The sequence below is a fragment of the Vipera ursinii genome (genome assembly GCF_947247035.1).
Source record: "Vipera ursinii genome assembly, chromosome: 6".
NCBI classification, from domain to species: domain Eukaryota; kingdom Metazoa; phylum Chordata; class Lepidosauria; order Squamata; family Viperidae; genus Vipera; species Vipera ursinii.
Window position 1 is genome coordinate 59,810,185 of NC_139515.1, and position 26,522 is coordinate 59,836,706.

General features: G+C 38.5%; 1 protein-coding gene across 1 annotated transcript; it reads right to left on the bottom strand.

Annotated features, from left to right (window-relative positions):
- Nucleotides 1-23,659, bottom strand: TEF (TEF transcription factor, PAR bZIP family member). Its single transcript, XM_083366776.1, is given in 6 exon segments — nucleotides 1-9,477; nucleotides 12,490-12,701; nucleotides 14,626-14,661; nucleotides 14,665-14,846; nucleotides 16,735-17,061; nucleotides 23,441-23,659. Coding segments are annotated over 6 exon segments (882 nt in total). The 5' UTR covers nucleotides 23,544-23,659; the 3' UTR covers nucleotides 1-9,455.
- Nucleotides 23,660-26,522: the final 2,863 nt, after the last annotated feature.

The window sequence follows — 26,522 nt, forward strand, 5'->3', positions numbered from 1 at the left end:
ATGACTAAAATCTCCATGTGTATCATAGCCTACTTGAAATTCTAGCAACAGATCAGAACATTATGTTTAGCTAGTGGATTAGGTATACAATATATTGGTAGTCACAATATTTCAATTTAGTAGAATATATGTTTATTTCTTTTTCAGAAAGAAAAATATACTAACAATTCAATACAATCAAAACATATTTTAAACAAAACATTACAAAAACACTTTAGCAGAGACTTTAATATATTCAGAAAATCCAGCCCTGTTTCACACTCAGAGTTCATAATCTTAATTGCATCCTTTAAAAAAGAAACTGAAATAAAAATGGATACCATGTAGAATTTGATCACTGAAATGTTACTTCCTTTCCAGAACAGTTTAAATCAGAGGTAGGCAATCTATATTTTCTACATAATTAAACATTTCTACAATCCAAATCTCTATGTATACTGTTATGAATTATGAGAATTGTACTACCTGAACGGTATCAGGCTGCCTACCTGTGCTTTAAGCTTTTTCACTTGCCATTCATTAAGCTTTTGCATATTTTGTTTAAAAAAATAGGATTAGAGTATTTGCAGAAATAACAAATATAGCAAGATATAATTTATCTCAGATTTTTAATGGTAATAATCTTGTTATGGTGCTTTTATTCAGAATTCAATGTTTACATACGCATGTAAAAATATAAATATATATATATACATATATGTGTGTGTATATATACAGAAATTGGTCTTCACTCACTACAAACTAGACATACTAAAGAGAAATGCAAAAGATGTTGAAAGTATACAGCAACACAAGTACACACTTTTAATATAAAAAGTATTCAATTTTATAGTTTGTCAAATTTCCCCCTAATGATACAGGGGACTAAAATTGTTTATTCTATTAGAAAACAGGAAGAATTTAAACTGAAGTAAAAAAATAACATCCTATACCCACAATGCATACATTTCATGTTATTACATTAGAGATAGCTGATTACTTGCAACATTGTGATATTCTGAAGTTTCTTTAAAAACTTCTATACCTCTATTGTTCTTTCAAACCATGGAGTTTACCTGCAACTGTTTCCAGTACAAAATACTAATGTAGTGCAAATCTATAATTTTTTTTTCAAATCTATAATATTTTTTGCCCAAGTTTTCAAAATAGTCAATTAGCTGGTAAAGCATTTTGAAACACTATTCTGCCATAAAAAATCAGGCAAATTTTCCATTTATTAAAATGTGATTAGAACAGGAATATAAGTGCACAAAATGTGAAGCATGTCCAATTTCTGATAGTTAAAATGTTAGGAGTTTAAGTCATGAAATAATAAACGGTAATTTGCTGTATATTGATGAAAGGTGCAAATTAAGGCAAAATACAGAGGTCCTTTGTTTTTAAAATCACTATATAATTTTGTCAATAAGTTTTACTGTGTGACAAAACTACGTTAGCAGAACCCTTGTTGCTCAAATGAGTTTGCTTTAAGTACTGTATTACTATGAATAAATTCAGTAATCAAAGAAATAACTTTCATCACAATTCTTAACCCTAGAAATTTAATTAAATGTTTTAATAGAACATTACAATCCAAAACTCAACATTTAATTTTGTTTTGATATTTAATGTGGGAAAAAAAATCACCTTAAGCCATGCTACATTAAAACTTATTAAACAAGTTTGTAAAGATCGTAATGGAAGCACCTATTACTCCATGAGGACTGAGATTTTATATTAAAGTGTATTTACATATTTGTAATAAAAATGAAATATTCCAATAATGTTAATTAACCACCATAGTTCTGACATTAATATAGCATTCAAACATTTTTTGCTATTCTGAAATCTATTAAGCATTTTTTCAATTGAGGTTCCAAAGCAGAAGTAAATGATCCCAGTTCAGCCAAAATAAAATTAAATGATAAAATAATAAAATAAAGCCACCTTACTTTCAGATTCATTTATTTATGAAACTAGATCAAATTCATAATTAATAAAACCCCATAGCGATAAAGATATACCTAATGGACCAAACATGGAAGGAAATAGTATGTCCTTCTTTGTTATTGGATTCTAAATGTTCACAAGAAATATGATCAAGATTTTAAATTGTCACATCAAAAGCCATAAATGAATCCAAACTAATAAAATTAGATTCCTAATAATGACTATAGCATGCTAATATATCTATGGTCTCATTCTTATCCATTGTTTGTTTTACCTATGACTACAGACACACTTATAATTTGTATGATGCATATTTATTGTAAAGGGAAGGAGGCAGAAAAAATATGAAAGATGTCCACTCACTGCAAAGTCAGTTAGGCCGTGATCACCTATCCCAATAAAATTACCTGAAATTTTATTAATTTCAGCAATCTCATAACTGCATTTGGCTTCATCATGTTTGATATTTTTAGATACTACAGGTGGTCCTCAAATTATCTGCAGGTTAACAGCATTTCTTCAGTGACCATTTAAAATTAAAATGGTGCTGAATGACGAGGCATGTGACCCATGCCTGAAATTATAACTGTCAAAGTGCTCCCGTGGTCATGAGATCAAAATTTGGGTCTTTTGCAGTGCAGCCACACTTACAACTGCAGGGGCTAGCAACCTCTTATATCTCTCCCATCTATGCCCTTTTAAGGCTCACTATCACCCTCTGTTTCACTGCCTCAGTTGATCTTAACCACCGTCTTCTTGCTCCCACTTCTCATGAGGCATGCCTGGCCTCACTGCTGGGCCATATGGGGCTGATTTTATGCTGCAAAAAAGAAAGAGAAGCTTTTTCTTTGTCTGCAGCTCAAAGCCAGCCCCAATCCTGCCCAGAACTCTTTGCAACTTTGAGCTGTGAATACAGTAAGACAAAAAAGGTGATTTTTGTTTTCTTTTTCTTAGTGCAAAGCAAATCCCAAGTGCTCCTAGATGAGGCTGGAACTGACTTTGTGCTGGGAAAAAGTGCTTTAGCTTTTTTTTTTCCCCAGTGCAACGCCAACCCCAAAGAGCTTCTTGGATGAGAATCCTGCCTGGATTTTGGCACAGAGGATTTTCAGCCTCACTGCAGAAGGTTTCGGAGGAGGGCTTCCAAAGGGTCACAAGAACAGGGCTAGCTCGGAGAACAGCACAAGGCAGCCTCTATGAGAAGGCTGCACTTCACATAGGATGGGCACACCTGTCAGCAGTTGGAGATAAATGGCAAAGGTTAGTGAGGTGCTTTGCACGCAGTGATCAACTATATGGGAAATAAGGCTTCCCAAATCTCAGCAGCTTTGACTGAGTTTGTGGGCCAGGTGAGCAGTGAGGCTTCCCTGGATGGCTGCAGCTCAGTGCCACATTGCGGCACACACACCCCAACTCATAATTTGCCTGGGCCTCCCAGAGCTTCCCTCACTCCTCTGAGGCACCCCACATTCCTTACCTGGGACTCTGAAGATTAACAACTGCAACCAGGAATGCTAGCATCTCAGTCATTGAGCAAAACTGTCATGCTTAATGACAGTTGTACTCAATGACCAAGATTCTAATTGTGGTCATAAGTCAAGGTTTACCTGTATGGGGAATTCCAGAAGCTTCTATGTCCACAGATGCAGACCTGTTTTACTGTTGCTTTGCCAACAATCAAACATTTGATAAATGTTTGATTGATAGTTATGATAGTTATGGATGCAGAGCTAACAAGTAATTTTGTATCTCTTTTCTACTTTCTACTTTCGGCAAACTGCTTATATAACTATAGTAGTCTTTGACTTATGACTAGAACAGGGACCAGAAAATTCATCATTTAAGTGATACACTCATTAAGTGAGGCATCACATGACTGCACCTGATTTTATAACGTTTTTTGACCTTTTTATGACCATGACTTGTGACCTTCCCTGATGGCTTCCCCCTTGACTTTGCTTATCAGAAGTCAGCTGAGAAAGATGTAAATGGTGATCATATGACTGTGGGATGCCACCAAGAGTGAGCCAGTTACCAAATACCTGGACTGCAATCACATGACCAAAAGGACCAAGAGTTAAGTGCAGGGACCTTTCGTAAATCACTTTTTTTAGCCCTGTTGCAATTTTAAATGATTGCTAAATGAATGGTTATAAGTCAAAGACTGTACTATACTGTAATAAAAACTGTAAAGGAGTTGGATAAAAATACATTTCACTTGTGTATTAAAGAAAAGAACAGTTAAAGTGCAAATGAGTTGATTTGATTAATTTGAACGTAATATTAAGATTGCTGGAAGAAATATCAACAACCTAAGATATGCAGATGATACCACTCTAATGGCAGAAAGTGAAGAAGAACTAAAGAGCCTTGTGTTGCGGGTGAAGAAGGAGAGTGCAAAACTTGGGTTGAAACTTAACATTAAGAAAACCAAGATCATGGCATCTGGCCCTCTCAATTCCTGGCAAATAGATGGGGAAGAAATGGAGGTAGTGACAGATTTTATTTACCTGGGCTCCAAGATCACTGCAGATGGGGACTGCAGCCAAGAAATTAAAAGACGTTTGCTCCTGGGGAGGAAAGCCATGGCAAACCTAGACAGCACACTAAAAAGCAGAGACATCACCCTGTCAACAAAAGTGCGTATAGTCAAGGCTATGGTCTTCCCAGTTGCAATGTATGGCAGTGAAAGTTGGACCATAAAAAAGGCTGAGCGCCAAAGAATTGAGGCCTTTGAACTATGGTGCCAGAGAAGACTCCTGCGAGTCCCTTGGACTGCAAGGTGATCAAACCGGTCAGACCTAGAGGAGATCAACCCTTTAGAAGACCAGATCCTGAAGCTAAAACTCAAATACTTTGGCTACCTAATGAGAAGGAAGGACTCACTGGAGAAGAGCCTAATGCTGGGAAAGATTGAGGGCAATAGAAGAAGGGTACAACAGAGAATGAGGTGGCTGGATGGAGTCACTGAAGCAGTAGCCGTGAGCTTAAATGGACTCCAGAAGATGGTAGAGGACAGGAAGGCCTGGAGGAACGTTGTCCATAGGGTCGCGATGGGTCGGACACGACTTCGCAGCTAACAACAACAACATTTGGGGATTTTTTTAAAAAAATTCCATTTATATCCCGCCCTTCTCCGAAGACTCAGGGCGGCTTACAAGCTTAGCAGTAGCCTTCATTCTATGTATATGCCTGCTTATTAGGGCTTTCACCCCCCCCCCAAGTGGCATTATTACAAAGTCAGCTTAATTGCCCCCAACAATCTGGGTCCTCATTTTACCTACCTCGGAAGGATGGAAGGCTGAGTCAACCTTGAGCCTGGTGGGATGCGAACCTGCACTAACTGCAGGCAGCTGGTGTTACTTAAGGAGGCATTAGCCCACTGCTCCATCAAGGCTCCTTTTTTGTATTTTGTATCAAAAACAAGCAAAGTACCCAAAGCAAAGTATTATGAATATTAGAGAGCCACATCAGGTACTTTTGGTTATTCAAAGAATAATTTTCTAACATTTTTGTAATATATTTGCAAGCTTTTCTGCTCAATCTCTTCCACTCTCTACATCTAAAATACTTGATTATTCCAGGCAGCACAATACAATATAGCTCAAAAAGGACATGGAAAAATGCCAATAAATATATATTTTTAAAAAGCCACAGATTTCTCTGATTTTTTCCAATCATAGAAAATGGCAAACAAAGATAGCATAGATTAAATATTAAAGCTTCGAGAAGCTTCAGAATTTACAACATAAATGTCTCAACTACATTTTGAATGAATTATACCATCTGAGAGACTCAATCAAAATTTTACACAAAATCTGTACAGAGATCACAGAGGACTGCAAAATCTGCTTTAAGCCTAACCAAAGTAGATGGTTCACACAAATATTCAATATTTTTTTTAAAAAAATACTATGCTATGCCTACTCAAATCAATTATTTAAGACTATTTATAATTTTAAAAATATGTTAAAATAGGTATATGCATAAAATTAAAAAGGGATATGTTATTCTCCACTGTTATGAGTTATGGTTGATGGTATTGAATTACTGTTATGTATCTGGTTATTAAAACGATATAGACAAAATGGTAAAATATTGTTTTAAAATGGATACTAAATGTAAAAAACCAAAAGGAAAGCAATGGTTAAACTGGCTAAATAAGATGGCTAAAATTCCCAGTATCACTATACCTCTTTTGACAAGGAACTCAAATATTTGGTAGCTGGTACTGTATTTAACAAAGAGCGCAAATTTTTTTATCTGTAATGGCAATATTTCACATAGAAAGAACCCTATGACATACATTGTCCAGGAGTTTTTAAATGTTTTTTTTTCTTACAATCTTTCATTTAAAATCTTAAGGAAAGCTGAGGAAAAAAGATAATGCATGACAGGCATGGCAAACTCTAAAATACACATTTCCTACCAAACAAGTAAAATAGACTTTTCTCTCTATTTGGTGAATTTTTCATTCAAATTTGCTTAACAAATGTTTTGCAATCTTGTCTAGAATGCCCTTAAAATCACTTAGATTCCTGTATTATTTCATGAATTTTTCACCCCAGTTCTTAGAAGAAATTTCATAACGTGTGGCTATTCAGTCGCAGGTGCATAAAACCTGAATACCCATACAAAACTCATTGTTGCTCATAAACTTTTCCGTTTGTTTACTGTAGATCATACCAGTTTATAAAGAACAGGAGAATTTTTACATCTACTGTCCTGCCTTCATTTTGCATTACTTATTTGGATACATAATACTAAGAATTAGGGCAAATTAAGAATATATTTCTCTGCCACAATGGAATCACCAAGATGAAGAGTTACAAAAAATAGTCAGCCTACTTATGCTTGTAATCTATACATTTTCTCTTAATTTAATTTCTCTTAATTTTCCTAAATTTGTTCTTGAGTTGGGAGTTGGATTGAATTAGGACAATGTCATTTCTAACAAAATTCAGAAACTGTGATATAATTTCACATAGTTTTGTACTTAAATATAAAGTGATTATAAGGCTTCCAAGCAACTAACAAGCAAGTCAAATACTGCAATTTTCCTGCTGTATAGATAATTTTATAGCATGGTATTCAAATATAGTATGTTACACTACTGAAGACTTATATATGCAGGCCATAAATAATTAATAGTATTTCTGCTACTGAAGATTTTTAGTTACATAAATATATACAATGTCACTTGACATATTCCTACAATCTTTGCTAGATTGTATTATGCTGTTTATTAATAAAATCTTCACAAATTATGGCCAGAAAATTTAATGAATATCTAACACATAGATTATTATAAGCTGTATTTGTATCATAGTAGTAAAGTTATAGTAAAGTTACTAGAAATCTGGCACCAAACGCAAGTTATAAGAATTTGCAGCACAGTCTTTAGACAAGCATTAGATAAGATTGATATTATGATCATTTTTTCTCATTGATACCAATTTTCTCAATTTGTACAGTCCACATTCATAGAATTTGAAATAGCATCTTTATTTGCTTACTACCATAATTAGAAACAATCAAAACTGCATTTTAGGAAAGGCAAGGTCTAGCCTACCTTGGTTGACCTGGATAGCAGGAGCAGGGGGTTGGACTAGATGACCTCCAAGATCCCTTCCAACTTATTATTATTATTAGTGTCAGGACTGGAAATTACCAAAAAATACCAAGTCTATCAGCTAGCCTGAGAAGCTGAGAAAATATACTGTATTGCTACCATGAAAACTGTGGATATATTCATGAAATTGCGAGGAGGTGGGCTCAGGCTGAGTAAGCTTTTACTTTACATTTTGAAGTATGTCAGAAACAGCAATATTCATCTCTTATATGCTTTTAAAATAACGCTAACTGAATATTAATCATTAATAGATACATCCAAATATGTATTATTTTGACACACTACAATTTAATGTAGATTACAATTCTAATTTCCAGAATTGTAATTCTCATAACATCATTTGACCTTTGCTATGTGGTTCATCAACTATTTCTAAAACTTCCCAGGCATGTATCAGAATTATATTTCATTATTCTCTGTGATATTATAATTCTAAATTAAACTTTTATGAAAGTTCACAAATTCTCTAGGAAATGTAAAGAAAGATGACAAATAATTCCATTATTATTATTATTATTTTCAATTCAGAAAGCCAGAAAACTACCCCTCCTTTGAGGGGCTAGTACAAACTAAATGATTCACTGAAATAAAGAAAATGAGACACTGAGTTCTCTCCATCTCCATGTAAAATAGAGAAAATGTGGACTAATATTATTGCATCTTACATAATCTGACCTTTATTAATTATAATTCTTGTTTCTTATTAAATAGCTACAGTTAAAAGTACGTTTAGAAAAACAAGGACAAACTACACTACGTTTTATTACAAAGAGCATACTGTGAAAATGCATCAGCTTATCATCACAGTAATCTCACCAGAGTGTCATCGGATGTCAGGAAGTAAAAATGTTAACTTAGAAATCTTGGGATGCTTTCACAAACCTGTCTCATCTCTCCTACCCTATCCCGAGTAGCATTCCTGAAATCTCTGCTCTAACCACCATGAAGTAGACCTGCATTCCTCAGGATGAATAGTGGAAGGGCACAAAAAATGGCAGACAGCCCACTACCCCTATCAACCAGAGGAACAGTAATATTGCCCCTGGGGGAAAAAAACCTGGAGATTGGGAGCAGTAGGGAAGAATTTCCACAGCGTGAGATCCAACAATGGAAATCTTGCTGTCTCTCCTTCCCACCACCACCATGCAAAGAAACACCACAAACCGTTATTGCAGGGTTCCCTCTTGCTCCACAACAGGAGTAACAGTTAATCAGCTCAGTTTCTCAAAGTCCACAGACCCGCAGGACACGGGAGCAGCCCAGTTTCAGATCAGTGTGGCCCTCATGAGTGAAAGAAGCCCTAATGGCAACGTTTATGAATGACAAAAACAGCTGCCAACATTTGATAATATGCAGTCCATTTTAAGCTGCTTGGTTGTTTCACTGATTGGATATTGAATTGGATATTGATATTGGATATACGGTATTCTGGTCCATTTCTTATATTTTCTGTTTCAACAGTATTATTACTTAACAATGCTTGGAAGCAATTATCAATACCCTTTTTTCCAGAATAAAACGGAATTTTTAACTTTTTTATTTAGCTGAAGTGATTTTCAGTTAAAACTTGTTCTTTCCTCCTAAGAATTACCTTGCAAAACTACAGCTTGTCCACACTATATTCTGAATCGCAAATACCACATTGGTTGAAAAGAAATAAACAATGTACTGCAAATTGCCACAGCAAGGAAAAGAGCAGTACAAAGCGTAAAACTAGAGACCTTAGTCTCTTCATCAGGCTCAGCCCTTATGTAGTTCAAGGAGATACTTGCAGAGAAGCAGAGTCATCAGATGTTTGTGTAGAATACCTCAGATGTCTCACTGTTCACTTTGATGGCAGGTGGTTTCATGTGTAGTTTTTAGTTTCTTTGTGATTTTAAGAGTCTTTAAAGATGCATCACTCGGAATCGGATAAGTCACTTTAAACAAAGCAAAGCAAAAATATGACTATTTTTAAGACAGTACCTTTGTTACATTACACTTTCAGTGATGTCGCCTATTATTTTAAAGTATCTTTTCAGTTATTGAAGGAATTTTAAACTAACACTGAAGAGCAGCCAACTGTACCAAGAACAAGGTAATAATAAAAAAGAACAATTCTAACAAATTTCTCATTAATCGCACAAAATCAGAGCACCTTTCATCTCCACTGAGGAACAATATCAAAGTTTAAAATAATTGTTGATCCATATCTGACACTAGGTCTAGCTATTTATATGACAGTTGTTGATTTTTCTATGAAAAAGACAGATTGAAAAATAATGTGTACAGCAGAAGATAACCATTGGCATTCTAAAATAAAGGTAATAACTCAAACATTATCTTTCATTATAATAATAATAATAATTTAATTTCTATACCGCCCTTCTCCCGAAGGACTCAGGGCGGTGTACAGGGCAATACAATAAAAATAATAAAATTAATATTAAAATACCCCACTCCCATCAGACCAGGCCAGCTTGTTCAAATAAGTAAGTTTTTAGGTCACAGCAGAAGGAGCGAAGGTCAGGAGCCATCCGGAGCTCAACCGGTAAACGGTTCCAATGGTCTGGCGGGCCCACAGAGAACGCCCTCCCCCTGGGGGCCACCAGTCGACACTCTTTGACCGACGGCACCCTGAGGAGGCCCTCTCTGTGGGAGCGCACTGGACGAAGGGAAGTTGATGCCGGCAGCAGGTGCTCCCGTAGGTAGTCCGGACCCATGCCATTTAGGGCTTTATAGGTCATTACCAGCACCTTGAATCTCACCCGGAGGGCAACCGGAAGCCAATGCAGCTCGCAGAGTAGAGGTATTACATGGGAGTATCGGGAAGCCCCCACCACCACTCGCGCGACCGCATTCTGCACCAGCTGAAGCCTCCGAGTAGTCCTCAAGGGCAGCCCCATGTAGAGAGCATTGCAGTAGTCTAAACGAGAGGTCACGAGCGCATGAGTGACCGTACGCAAGGCATCCCGGTCCAGATAGGGCCGCAACTGGCGCACCAGGCGAACCTGGGTGAAGGCCCCCCTAGTCACAGCTCCTATATGATCTTCCAAGGAGAACTGTGAATCTAGGAGGACATCCAAGGTGCGAGCTCTATCTACTGGGGGTAATATCTCACCCCCCATAATTAGAGATGGAATAATCTGAATTTCCCGAGATGCCGGCACGTACAACCACTTAGTCTTGTCGGGATTGAGCCGAAGCCTGTTCCTCCCCATCCAGACCCGAACCGCCTCCAGGCAACGGGACATCACATCGAGGGCATCACTGGGGTGGTTTGGGGTAGAGATGAAACGCTGGGTATCATCAGCATATTGATGATACCCAACCCCAAAACCACGAATGATCTCACCCAGTGGCTTCATATAGATGTTGAACAGGAGAGGCAAGAGGACCGACCCCTGAGGAACTCCACAAACGAGAAGCCTCGAGGTCGACCTCTGCCCTCCTGCCAACACCGACTGCGAACATCCCAGTAGGTAGGAGAACCACCGTAAAACGGTGCCTCCCACTCCCAACCCCCTGAGACGCCACAGTAAGATACCATGGTCGATGGTATCGAAAGCCGCTGAGAGGTCTAATAGGACTAGGACAGAGGAACAACCCCTATCCCGAGCCCGCCAGAGATCATTCACCAGCGCGACCAATGCCATCTCCGTGCTGTACCCGGGCCTAAAAGCCAATTCAAACATTTAGCTTCCTTCTCTCTTTGAAACCGTTTATAAAGAGAAACTCTAATGTAAAGAGTCATTTTTTAATAAATACACTTATATCTAAATTTGCTGTACAGGTAGTCCTCAATTTACGACCACAATTGAGCCAAACTTTATGTTGCTAAATGAGAAATTTGTTAAGTGAAGTTTGCCCCATTTTACGACTTTTCTTGCCATAGTTGTTAAGTGAATCACTATAGTTGTTAAAATTAGTAACATGGTTAAATGAACCTTGTTTTCCCATTGACTTTCAGAAGGTTGCAAAAGCTGATCACATGACCCCAGAACACTGCAAATGTCATAAATACGAGTTAGTTGTTAAGCATCCGAGGGTAAATCACATAACCATGGTGGTGCTGCAATGGTCTAAGTGTGAAAAATGGTCATAAGTAACTTTTTCCAGTGCTGCTGTAACTTTGAATGGTCACTAAACGATCTGTTGTAAGTTGAGGACTATCTGTATAATAGTAAAATTATACAAGTAACCATTCTCCATTATTGATATAATTTATAACCTTAAGTTTTCTATTCAACAGTTAGTATAGGTGGGTAGGACAGTAGGCCGGGGGTTGCCACAGAAGGGGATTGGTGAGGAGAGGCAGGTGTCAATTCATGGGAGGCCTGGTAAGTGGGTGTGGGGTCTGTGGGGAAGCTCCACCCCCACCCCTGCTTGATTTTTAGGCTTGTGCCTCAGCCCAAAACTAGGCCTTATTTTTGGGGTAGGGCTTATATTGGGCCCACCCCAAAAAATCAAGCCAGGGCTTATTTTCAGTGTAGGTCTTACTTTCGGGAAAAAGCAGTATATACTTTCCTCAATACAGTATTAGAAATTGTGTTCATTATTTCAGATTGCTTTATACTTTTGTTAATGAATAAGGGAACAGTTTTCACGCATCATTTATTCCACATTATACAATATGTTATAAAGCAAAATAAAATAACTTTTGCATTAAGTATTTTCTTTCCAGTACCAGAATCAATTTAGGAAACCCAGAGAAGCTTGATTCATCAAATTAGCCTTTCTTATTACAAATGTCAAGTTCTATAAATGTGTTATTGTTCAAAAATATTAAAAAGTGACATACCGCAACACAAAAATCAAATCTGATCATGTTATGTTAGCAGAAGTGGAACTTGATTAAGCGATAACAAAAGTGCCTTATTATTTCTGTAAGTCTCTATAGAAAGCTGAACAATTCACATGACTAAATACAGTAAGGGAAAGAGTTTGCTTACAAGGATCCATATCTGCTCTCATATTTAGAGACAATGTTCTTGCATTTTCCCACTTCCTTCCGTAGTTCTGCAACTTCGGTCCTCAAGGCTGTGTTCTCCTTCTCCAGAAAAGCAGCTCGGATTGTGATCTGATTCTCTTTTAGGCGCCGAGCATCCCGAGATCGCTTGGCTGCCACGTTATTTTTCTTCCGCCTTGTCCAATATTTTTCATCCTATGTGGAAATAATCAGATTGATAGTTTAGTATTTAGAGGATATTTCATTGATTCTTGACCTATTATCTGATTTTTCTTATGACCAAATATGACTGGAGTGCTTGTCTGCAACCTACTGCCCACAATCATTGTTAACCATGCTCCAGTAACCTTCAGATTAGGCTACCACAATGAAGTGAAGAGGGCTACATATAGAGATTACTCAGAAATGTAGTCCAGAATATTATGATGTAACAGATACTGGAAGCAATGTAGTAGGAACTGACTAAAGATACTACTGTTGAGTAGAACTAATCAGGTAAAAAACCACACCGATTTTTCAATTAAAATTTTAAATTTTCTGACTACCTTTCACCTAATGGCAATCTTTTGTTCATCTACATGAGAATTTTGTTATGGCATCACAGTGCTCTTAAAATCAATTTATAAATCAGATGAACTGAACTGATAAAAATCAGATTGTGCCATTATTTGATTTTTATCTCACCTTTATTGCTTTATGTAACTCAAGGCAGCAAACATTTCCCATGCACTTTCTTCCTCCTATTTTTCTCATACCAACAACCCAGTGAGGTGGATTGGGCTGAGAAAGAGAAAGACTGGCCCAACGTCACCCAAGATGGCTTTCATTCCTAAAATGAGACTAGAACTTACATCTCTGGTTTCCAAGCCAGCGCTGTAATCACAACACCAAACTAGCTCTTGCCTTTCAATTCCATCAAGGATCTTTAGGAAGGTGAATTTAATTTATAATTAATCTCTACTGCTGGTAAAACCTAGACATAACAAATTGAATAGTCCTTAATTTGGGAAAGGAACAGTCACTTCCCTCAAAAGGTTGGCTTTCATAGCCATTCATTCAATAAACTGGTGACATCTGCTTAGAATGGAAAGAAGAAAAGCAAAAGGAACAAGATGGACTTCTATGAATTTCTAAGCATAAAGTCCACATGCTTTTTCTCCATCTTCTCCACAATAAACATTCACTGAAACCCCAAAGCTTATTCAAGGAGGTAATACTCAGTGGAGAATCAGCTTGATGTAGTAATTAAGAGTACTGGATTAGAAAGTGGGAATCTGGTCCTGTCTTAGTTATAAGCCCAACGAGGTGATTCTGGGTCACACTGTCTCAGCCCATGTAGGTGGTAAGAGTCAAAATAGACTTGAAAGTAAGTAGGTAGGTAAGTAAATTTCAACTAGATTAACTAGGCTGACTGTATTAATTTTACTTGATGTGTGTGGGATTGTTGCCTTCCCTATATTTCCCTTTTCCCAATTCATTTTTTATATCAACACATTTGGCTTAATTAATATAAGGCAATTTTTCATTATAATCTTCCCTGTATATACTATATAGCTACATTTTGTGCTTCAGGTTGTATACAAGATTTGTAAACCTTCTATAGTTCTGGGAATGAAGATTTTTTTCCCCAGACCCATCTCCCCACCCCCGCCACCCCCATTTTCTTGAAGCTGAACTGCAGGAGAAAATACTGGCTACTAAGGCAAAGAATTCTTCAGAAGGATTCTTCAGAAGTAAGGGACAACAGGAAGTTCAGCCTGACTAGTTGCAGTTTATAATATTTATCTTTCACTGGGGAAGCCTTGGAAAATATTTTAAATTATTGTCTGTCTGGATTGCAACAATCTGAAACAAATGAAACAAAGCATCCTTTATTAAATCCTAACAATGTTATTAAATTATATTATGGGGACAAGTAAGAAGATGATAAACTGCCATTCCTCAAGAAACTAAATCCACCAAATTTTAGAACAAATAATCTGCTGATTAAAAAGACTCCATTGTTGAGGGAAACTCCAGTAGCATAGTTAAAATTGTACTTTGCAGACAACAAACGTGATTTCAAATACTTCTGAAATATGTTCACTCATTTAAGCAATAACAGAACAAACACAATTACCTTTTGATCGTCTGGGACAAAGACTTTCTTGGCTTTTTAAATCATAGGCTGTGGTTTTAAGTCCTCTTCAGCAAACTTATGCTTTCGAGGATTAAAGAGCTCTCCTCCAGGCACACTGGACAGCACTAAATCAGCAGGGTCAGGGTTGAAATTCACATCAACCTCAACACAATCTGGATCAACAGGGCTGAGAGTCAATCTTTCATTATCTGGAGAGGTCTCTGGAAAAAAGAAGATAAATTTAATAGTAAGCAGCATGAAGAGGATAACTATGAAAAAACAAACATTAAAAGGAACCCTTTATTCATAAAAACTTATTATGTAGTGCAACACCAGTACCTAACGCTTTAGAAAGAATAACAGATATACAATATTAATAATTTTATGATAACCAACAGAAAGGCAATTAAAAGCGAAATAATATCCATTTTTTCACTTTCATGCCTAAAACCTAACTATCCAATAAAGTATGCATCATACTTTACATCAAAGGAAGGGAAAGATATGTGGCTTTGTGACGAACTATATTCTAGCTATCTGAAAGCATAATCAAAAATTACTGAAGGATATCTGCAGTTCTACCACAGTAAGTTCATAAGCAAAATCCAAGAAATGTACAGTAATAAAAGCTATTATTTTTACTGAAGCAAGGACACTCACATAAAAAGGATGCGACACTGGAAAGTCCTGTATTTAATCTTGCTTTAAGGAAGACAGTAATATTAATTTTCAGAATTCTCATTTTCTCTATGTCCACTAAGAATATTGAGGGGAAAGCAATTTTAAATGGCTCTCCAAATAAATATGTGAAAATCTGATGACAGATAATTTACCTGGCATAGAAAAACATTCCAGGAATTAAAACTAAAAATTAACATCTGCATGGGACTATTCTCATACATATTCCCAAAGGTTTATCTTGCACCTTAGGAGCCTACACAGTAGAGGTGCTTTTTTTCTGGATGAGAGGAAAGTAATGGTCTTCCAATAGAAATTCTTCAGGAAAGAAAGAATAATAAAGATGAAACCAAAAAAGGAGGTCCGCAGAAACTATTAAGAACTCTGAATATTCACAACTGCACTACTATTCAATAAGTTTTATGTCTAGAAAACAAAAGTGATGAGGTGAGAATACTGTTTAATAAAGGCAACGAAGTATAATTTTTAAGTCAAAATGGATTCTGGACAACTATAATCTATCTACTCATAAGGAAATATTTTGGTATTATACCCTTTGGACATTTGACTGAACGTAGAGGAATTCAGACGTATTATAACATGGGAAACATTAGAACATGAGCAAAAACAATCATAACATTTCTGCACTTTATTGGTAAATTCATATGCATTTTTATGTACATTTCTCTTTATATTTTCCAACATTTTTAAAATCAGTTTTTCCAAATAATATTTTTGACCTAGCATAAGCATTTTTCTAGATTGTTCCAAATGAGTATTTTTGAATACAAATTTTGAATGCATGCTGCAAAATGAAATTGTATAGTGTGAATTATAACTACTAACTAGCTAGTTTCCATATAACTTCAACAATGCAATTTCCACTGAAATGTAAACTGAGTATTCCTTTCTTAATAATGTATCACGAGTAAGAGAAGGAAACTGGCAAAATGTTTTCCTCTCCTTCATCAAGTCTGAAACCCAGTGATAAATGCCTTTAATGTAACAGCATATAAGGCAGCATATATTAGTACTAATCAAACAAGACAATTTCACAATAGTTCATTTTACGTTCTACATTTAGTTGAATTAAAATAACGTATTCCAGCACAAAGTAGCATACATAGTGCTACCCCTTTCACCTCGTTTACATAATATTAATATAATCAGTAGTGTGAACCAGTGAAATATTATTTGTTTCTGCCCTGTAACTTGCTCTGAAATTATTTGTTGTTAGATTGTGTATTACTGAACTACCCATTAGATTGTGTATTACTGAACTACCCATTTTTATTTTGCATGACAAGCAAATTGCTCATTCTAACCATTTAATTACTTTTCTGATTTTTGCATTGGAATTAAACTAATAACCCAATCACCACATAGGCAAACTTTTTTTGTACAGCATCCTTTTTTAACCCCTTAACACACCTGCATTTTTGGTAGTTTCTGATAGATTGAAAACCACTGTGGAAGATGATGCAGATGGAGTAGTAGCTTCAGAAAGAGTGGCTGGTTTTTTTCCTTCCAGTTCAGCCACAGGCAGAAGGGGATTCTGATTCAGATCCAGATGAGCAGGACTGGAAGGGATTCCATTTTCCAACAGGAATTCATCAAGATCCATATACTCCAGATGAAAAGACTCCCCGTCATAAGGAATAGTTTTATCCCAAATGGGAGGCATGAGGGAGGCAGAAACTGCCATTGTACTTGCAGCTGCTGCTTCATCTTCCTCAAGTTTTTCCTTCTTCTCTTTGTCTAGAAGAAAACAGAATGATGCTATTAGTCTTATGCAGACCTATATTTAACCATGAGTTTTTATATGATGATCCAAGAACTGGAACTATTTGTTATTTATCAGTCCTACAGATGGTAACACCTAGCTGACCATGGCTGATCCCCTAAAAGCAGTAGACTCTGTACTGCTGCCAAAACAATCTACATGGAGATTAGCCAGTTTGAACTTGCTGAAGAAATCTGATCAATCACCTTTGAGTATATGAACCAACAACAGAAAATAAAGTTGAAGAGGTTTTCAACATTTTAAATGGCTCATTTAATATATAGCCCTTTCATACCCAAATAATATAATAATGCACTGAATATGTGATGAAATGTCCATTTGCATTTCTAAGCATTTTAAGTATTTAAATATTTTAAGTATTTTAAGACATGTAAAAATACAAAGATGCGAACCAATTGGTCGGTTTTCTGTTTCCTGAAAATTATCCCTCCGTGTTCAACTAATTGTATTTTTAGTTATGTAGATATAGGACTGGCTCAATAAAAAAATACTGCATATCCTAGAATAATTTTGCTGCAATAATATATTATTGCAATTTTAGCACCAGAATTTAGTTCTTAATATTATAGCAATGTAACATGCAAAATAAACCATAGATGTTAAGAAATTAATTCAAGAGTATGAATTTCAAAAATGTAATCTTGTTTCAAATACCAAAACAGAAATGACTAATAAGGCAAAACATTATATATAGTCTTAAGTCCAGTTGCTTTGTATTCTTCAATCAATATGTAAAATCTTGAAGTTACATGGCTACTATGTCCTGAATATCAAGTGCACAATGCTGCTGTTTTTTTTAAGAAGGGGGAGACAGAGGATATCAGAGCTACGTTCATATAAATGAATATTTAAAACAAAAGATCTGATTATTCAAACTGAGGCACCAAGTGTTGGAAATTAAATCACCACTAACGTTTGCTGCTGAATTCAGCTAATTTACTACTTTCTTCTCTTATGCCACTGGTAAAAAAATGACTAATTCAGAGCATTTAAAAAGAAAATACGTAATGACAGCATGCAAAAGTCAGAAAAGCATTCATCTGGCAGATAAGGTAAAGAAGTATATGACACTACACATCCAGACTCAAACAACAGAAGGAAATCCCCTCCCAAACTAAACACAGAACCTTTTTTTTAATCTCAATTATTTTAGACAGTTATGCCACACGCAATTATCAAGAATCCCTCCGCGTGGCTTGTTATGAAGCGCCGAAAATAAATACATTCTAATTCCCCCCCCTCGGTACCAATAAATAACAACCCTTTGAAATCCTCGCGATTTCCCGAGCCTCTTTCTCAAAACTGGGAAGGGAAGAGCAGTGCGTGCATGCATGTGTGCGCCTTTCGCGCCTGTACTTTGCAATAGATAAGTGCAACAGCCCGATCCGGAACCTGAAATCCAACCGCTTCCCCGAAGGCAAAGGGTGTTCTTCCAGCACCCTTTCGGGGCCGATCGTCCCTGCAGGGGTCTTCAAACTTGGCCCTTTTATGACTTGTGGACTTCAACTCCCAGAATTCCTCAGCCAGCTTTGCTGGCTGAGGAATTCTGGGAGTTGAAGTCCACAAGTCATAAAAGGGCCAAGTTTGAAGACCCCTGCGTGTACACGGTTATCCCAAGGAAGTCCCGCTGTGTTAAATGCAGATTACTTTCAAGAAACCATTCACGGTTTCGCCGCCTCACGCGCTCAAGAGCTTCAAAAAACAGGCCCGGATATACGCAAAGAAGCGACGGGCGCTGCAGGTGCCGGGCGGTGAACCGCTCCGCGGCAAGCCCGAAAAGCAACCCCGTGGGGCGCCCGCCAGGCCACACGGCAAAAATGGATGCGACGTAGCCGTCCGAACTTGAGGCATTAGCCGCCGCCGCCGCCATTCCCCTATGCTCTCCACCGCCTCCCTCCCGTCTCCCTCCATCTGCGGAGGCCGAGTCTACCCCGAGACGCTCCCGCCCCCCTCACCCAGGCGTGCGTCCCGCGGAGGGTTTTCCATCAGTTTCTTCAGCACCAAGGGGAAGGCGCCCGTCAGGCCCCGTTCTTGCTGCCCGGCTCCCGCGGTCTCCGCCGCCGCTGCTACCTCCTGAGGCGCGGCACGGCTGGACATGCTATTGATGTGCAGGGGCCGGCCGGCGGAGCTCGAGCCCCACTGGAGGCCCAGAGGGAAGAGAGACGCGAGAAACGACGCCAGCGGAGCGGACGCCGCGGAAAAGGGGGAAAAAAATAATAATAATTAAATCTAGCGTTTGTCCGCCAAAGCTCACGAGAGCGCATGCGCCACTTCCCTCGGCCAGGAGATAACTTATTATTCGTGACCGCCTTTAAGTGGCTCGTGCTGTGATTGGCTGGCCCTGCCGAAAGACGGGAAGTGGCTTTGAGACCGCAGCCACTCCGCGACGAGCTGGAACGCAGGCCTGGCACGTGCCGCGGAGCGAGGAGCATTTGGCGAGGATGTGGGCACCGCCCCTTCCCCTCTGCTGGCGTCAGGAGCCCCGCCGAGACTCCTAGCGTTGAAAACGCGACGAGCGCCTCCAGAGCTAAAACCTCAAATGACCCCAGAGGGCGCGCCAACAATCGGAGAAACAGCGGCAAGGCGGAGCTTTTGAGCTGCAAGGAACTCTGGGGCGGGGCGAAGTAGAAAAGGAGCAGAAGGCTTTCACACCTCAGCTGGCATCAGGACGCTTAGAGCAGGGGTCTTCAAACTTGGCCCTTTTATGACTTGTGGACTTCAACTCCCAGAATTCCTCAGCCAGCTTTGCTGGCTGAGGAATTCTGGGAGTTGAAGTCCACAAGTCATAAAAGGGCCAAGTTTGAAGACCCCTGGCTTAGAGGGCCTCCGCTTCCAACGAAAGTGAGGCGCGGGAAAGACCGGGGTGAAAGGGAGAGGAAGGCGGTGATTGAGTAAGCTACTCCAACCTGTGGCCTGCCGGTTGGGTTCTACTACATTTCCTCATCTGGAGTGGTCAAAAGCCGTGGCCGGGCTGGCAATTACGGGAGCCCATTCAAAAATCTGGAGGAGCGCAGGTTGAGGAAGCGTCACGCTCGCAAATGTATGCCGTATATTATTCATTCAGGCAAGAAATGTTCAGGACAGGGCAGTCAAGTGGCCTGACCATAGGTCCAGTGAAGATGCTATATCCCTTTGATGACATCAAAATAATGCTCTGGTGGCAGTCCAACTGACTTAGCGACTGGGCTGGGAGGGAAAACACAATCTTGTCCTTCAAACAGCAAAACTTTCTTGGGCAGCTGTACACCCTTGAGGCTGAACCTTCAAAAATAGTTAAAACAGTGAAATACAAAAGAAAAGGGTCCATATATGCAGTCCCACCAGTTACCCTTTCATTGATTGCTCTTGTCTTCCCTATTGGCCATTTTGAATATAATTTCCTTGGGAAGTCAAATTTTGCTGATTGATAAAATGTTGCAGAAATATTAATTGATTGACATTTGATTCTTCAAAATCCTCTCTTAAATATTAAACATTACAGGTCACATCAAGTAATTGATCTTGGGGGGAAAAAGCTAATCAGGATCAGATCTGGCTAGTCTTTGGAGAGCAAGTCACCAGAAAATTCTCATATGATAAACTAGACTGGGAACTTGAAAAAACATCCCATAAGAAGATAATTACAAACTATTTCCACATTACTGCCAAGTAAACTGTGTGGACACTAGGAATTCAATTCAGTTTAAGGAAATTTTTAACATTAAATGTTACAAGTGAGCATGACGTACTATTACTTTGGCACATGGGTTAGTTTGATTGGTGTATGTATTCATATCGATCTTTTCTTACCCTACTTCAATAATTCAACAGGTATTAGTAAAGGTTCTAAAGAAACAGAGGCAAAGACTAGTTTCCTAGAATACACTAGTCAAAGTCAGAACAAAATAGTCTATATGAATTCCTTTTGATCGTTAATTCCAACACTAGCTGCTTCCTTATTTTTGAAAAATTCAACTGGATATTGCATATTCAGTCCCAAATGAAAACATTTTCTTGTCAGATAACAATAGTAACAACACCTCCAACAACAATAACTTATTAAATTTATCTAGAGCCTATGTAAACAAAATGAAACTCTCTCTGAAAAAGAAATTTGGAGCTCAGAATAATACAATTAATCATAATAAGATTTCTACACTCTTAATATATCCTCAGCACAAAAAAATGACGTGATGATTATCATATTTATAGCTTATATCCTCCAAGTTACTTTAACCAGACTATTTATTGTGAGGGATTGAAATGAGTCCATGGTACTCTTGCAGTTTGGTTGTTTTCTTGCAGACATTTCATTACACTGATGCTATCTAATTTGGGTAATGAAATATCTGCATGAAAACAACCAAGCTCAGAAAGCACCAAGGACTCCTCATTTCAACCCTGAGCTACAAAAGTTCTCCTCTGTTGATACCATTTGTTGTGCTTGAGAGGATGACCTGGTTAACCTCAGTTTGAAAGATGAAGGGGACAGGACCAAAGAAGCAATTTTCTCCATTATTGCTCTGATCTACTGGAGTAAAATGCACCTCCCCTCCCCAAGATATCTAGTTGGCCTCAGTCCCTACTTATGTCATCTTTTGGAAAGCTGTCAAAATCTAGCTGTTCTGACAAGTCTTTGGAAATCTGTATCTGTTCTTTGCCTACCATCTGTTTGGCAATACTGTATGCCAGACATGTCAAACACAAGGCCCGGGGGCCGGATCCGGCCCGCAAAGTGGTTTCATGTGGCCCACGAAGCCATCCTGGAAACAGTGAGGGAACGGCCCCCACTGCTTTGGCCCTGGCCCAGAGACCCTCCTTCTGCCAGAGACCCTCAGATCTGTCCCACTCCTGCCCAGGCCCCCATAGGCACCCTTGATGCCAACGATGTAGAGCTGGCCACGCCCACCCAGTAGGCCATACGCACTCTAGCCACACCCACCCAGTAGGCCACGCCCACCATGGCCAAACCCAACCGGCCTCCTGAGGGCAACCACAATGCTGATGTGGCTCTCAATGAAATTGAGTTTGACACCCCTGCTGTATGCTATCTTAAATGTACATTGTTTTAATGAATGTTACATTTTGGCTTTACCATTTTATTACTGAAGACAGGTTTTAAGATATTTTCAATTATGGCAGTATACATACAAATGAAGACAGACAGACAGACATAGAATCAATGACAACCTGAATTTGAGTCAAATGATTCTTAATGTATCTAGGAAATCTTATATGTTGGTGGCGTCTGCTAGAAGGACAACGATCTGATTTATGTTAACTGTCTCTGGTCCAGGGTCACAGTATTAGGAACTAGGTTGTTTCTTGCCTTTATTTTTAAATAAAATATATAAATACATATATTGCTGCCTCTAAGCTATCCAAAAAATTGTACCCATCAATTGGTGCATATAATGGCATCAGAATCTGAAAATGCAATTTCAAAATAGTCTAGATAAATCTGAACCTTTAGAGATCTCATTATTTCCTTAATATCTGATTCTATAGAATAAATTCCTTCAGATTTATTGACCAGCGAACAGACACTTGGTTTCATGTAACAGAGTCAGAACAGAGTCTGCAAGGAAGAAAACAGACTTATCAGTGATTTTAAAAAAATCTGTGTTAAGGGATCCCTAAACAATACTAACTATTGCCCATTTCCTTTCTTTTCATCATGGCATAAAATATCCATTCAATATCATTAGCCTCATATTGAAAAAGAGGTGCAGACAGGCGCAATCTCCTTCAATATTTCTGTTAACATTGTTATGGAGTATTCTTTTTCAAATTCATTACCTTAAATTTACAACTAGCTTATGTGACAATTTAAACAAGTATTCAGACTAGTATTAGTAGCCCAGTATTCAGAAATGCAGGAAGTGAGCAAAATTGTACCCTCATCAGAAAACGAGAACTTCCATAAATGAATGTTTCAAAAGTTGTAACTCTAGAGCCAACTTTTCACCAGAAATTCATTTTTAGAACACTTTTAAATAATGTTTCTCTGGAAAAGAGACTAGAGTAGAGAATAGAAAAGAGAATATCTGAACTGCTCTCAAAGTACATAACAAGTCTGAGAATTTAAATCGATCAGCAAAGGCCCACATCCTGCACTTTGTAGTCTTCCCCCCCCCCCTTTCTTGCATCTTCTTCAGCTCCTATCCCACTCCACATGCTCCTGGACTTTATTGCTGTTAAACTGCCTACTATGTTTCGTGGCACATGCCCTTTTCAAGATCGAGGGAAATTCACAAATGTCAGGCACTCAAACAGAAATCAAGATGAAATTCACCCCTTCCTTCTCACCGTCTGGGGAACGGAGAGGCGTGTGGTGGAGGTGATTTGTCCTACCTTTCAGAGTGCCTATCCAGGATAAACGGTATTCCAGAAGTGATTTCAGGACCTCAGGAAAGTCCACAGGTGGACCGGCCCCGCTGTTGTAGTAGCTAGTCATGGCCAATCAGGGGGCCGGCGGGAAGGGGAAGAATTCTCTATCTTTCCAAGGAAACGGCCCCTGGGTTGGTGACTGAGTGAGCCCCTGAATGCAAATAACTTTTTTTTATAACAAAAGTAACTTGAAGGCTTGGGCTATCTTTAACTATATTGCTAACATCTGTAATCTGAAAATGAGGAAGGAGTTTGAGAAAGGGAAAGCCAATCAGAAGTGAAACAGCATTCTTTCACTGAATTTCTCCCCCTCCCTTTAATCAATCAGCCAGTAATAAAAGAGGATTGGCTGAGCTGTCTGAGCTGGCTTATCAGGCCCGCCTCAGCCAATCAGAATACAGAGAATTGGGACAGTTATTTAACTTAGGAGTGGAAACAGTTTGGTGGTAAAAAAAGGCATTATACCAAATATGAGTGAATAAGCAACGGTAGCAAATGAAGGTCTGAAAGGGTAATAAGCTTACTGCAGTAGATTGACTGATAAAATCTGAGGTTCAGTATTCTGTTACAATCATAAGTGCTGGCTAACAAAGAATATTAATATAGAAGAAATGGATTAACATAAAGGCCCAATTTCTTTGAGGCTCTGAAAAGGTTTTAGTATTTTTAGTTTATCTCATAACAAAAAAAATCAGCTTCTTTGTGGGAAGATCATAACTCGAAAGATCAACATTTGGAGCCTAACATGGACAATTCTGAATATGAACAGAATTCAGAATTGTCTAAATGGTTGTAATGTATTGCTGAATAAGTCTCAGTCTGATTACAGTACCAATTACAGACTGATGCAATAAGACACAGGTAAATAGATATACAGGTATTTGGGAAGATACTGAAGTTACTCCAGAGAGCATTTTGACCAGATTTAGCTGTCCACTATTTAATATCTTTAGTTATTATTGTTATTATATACTTATGGTTCATTGCACAGTCAGCCAGATATTCTGACTGGATTTAGCATTTTTTTCTGCCTATCGAATCCTTTCCAAGGATCTGGGATAGGCAGATGTAAATGTTTGATCGTGTTACAGATATGGTTGCAGGTTATTATTTTTTGCTAATTGTGGATATATTGTTTTTTGATACCATGTCAAACATAGTTGAATAAATAAATAATAAAATAAAGATACAGCAATTTGTTGTTGTTTTTGTTAGTTGCAAAGTCGTGTGCAGCCCATCGCAACCCCATGGATAATGTTCCTCCAGGCCTTCCTGTCCTCTACCATCTTCTGGAGTCCATTTAGGCTCATGCCTACTGCTTCAGTGACTCCATCCAGCCACCTCATTCTCTGTCGTCACATTTTCTTGCCCTCAACCTTTCCCAGCATTAGGCTCTTCTCCATTGAGTCCTTCCTTCTCATTAGGTGGCCAAAGTATTTAAGTTTCAAATTCAGGATCTGTCCTTCTAAAGAGCATTCAGGGTTGATCTCCTCTAGGACTGACAGGAGTCTTCTCCAGCACCATAGTTGAAAGGGTTCAATTCTTTGGCGCTCAGCCTTTTTTATGGTCCAGCTTTCACTGCCATACATTGGAACTGGGAAGACCATAACCTTGACTATACTCACTTTTGTTGGCAGGCTGATGTCTCTGCTTTTTAGTGTGCTGTCTAGATTTGCCATGGCTTTCCTCCCCAGAAACAAGTGTCTTTTAATTTCTTGGCTGCAGTTCCCGTCTGTGGTGATCTAGGAGCCCAGGAAAATAAAATCTGTCACTACCTCCATTTCTTCCCCATCTATTTGCCAGGAATTGAGAGGGCCGGATGCCATGATCTTGGTTTTCTTAATGTTTAGTTTCAACCCAACTTTTGCACTCTCCTTCTTCACTCGCAACAAGAGGCTCTTTAGTTCCTCTTCACTTTCTGCCATTAGAGTGGTATCATCTGCATATCTTAGGTTGTTGATATTTCTCCCAGCAATCTTAATTCCAACTTTTGATTCATCTAGACCTGCTTTCTCATGATGTGCTCTGCATATAAATTAAACAGGCAGGGTGACAGTATACAGCCTTGCCAACTCCTTTCCCAATTTTGAACCAATCAGTGGTTCCGTGTCCAGTTCTCACTGTTGCTTCTTGACCCGCATATAGGTTCCTCAAGAGACAAATGAGATGGTCTGGTATTGCCATCTCTTTCAGAACTTGCCACAGTTTGTTGTGATCCACACAATTAAATGCTTTAGCATAGTCAATGAAGCAGAAGTAGATGTTTTTCTGGAACTCCCTAGCTTTCTCCATGATCCAGCGTATGTTGGCAATTTGATCTCTAGTTCCTCTGCCTCTTTGAAATCCTGCCTGTACTTCTGGTAGTTCTTGATCCACATACTGCTGGAATGTAGCTTGTAGGATTTTAAGCATAACTTTACAAGCATGTGAAATGAGTGAAATGGTGCGATAGTTTGAACATTCTTTGGCACTGCCTTTCTTTGGAATTGAAATGTAAACTGATCTTTTCCAATCCTGGGGCCACTGTTGAGTTTTCCAAATTTGCTGGCAAATTGAGTGTAACACTTTTATTGCATCGTCTTTTAAGATTTTGAATAGTTCAGCTGGAATACTGTCACCTGCACTAGCTTTGTTGTTGTTCAGCTTTCCTAAGGCCCACTTCACTTCACATTCTAGGATGTGAAGTCCCCCATGATGATAAGGACATCATTTTCTGGTGTTAGTTCTATAAGGTGCTGTAGGGCTTCGTAGAACCGGTCAATTTCAGCATCGGTGGTTGGGGCATAGAGTTGGTCTATTGTGATATTGAATGGCTTGCCTTGGATTTGAACTGAGATCATTCTGTCATTTTGGGGATTGTATCCCAGTATTGCTTTTCCTACTCTTTTATTGACTATGAAGGCTACTCCATTTCTTCTTAGGGATTCTTGCCCGCAGTAGTATACCGCAGTAGTAGTGGTATCTGAATTAAATTCACCTATTCCTGTCAATTTTAGCTTGCTGATTCCTAAGATATCGATGTTCAGTCTTGTCATCTCTTGTTTGA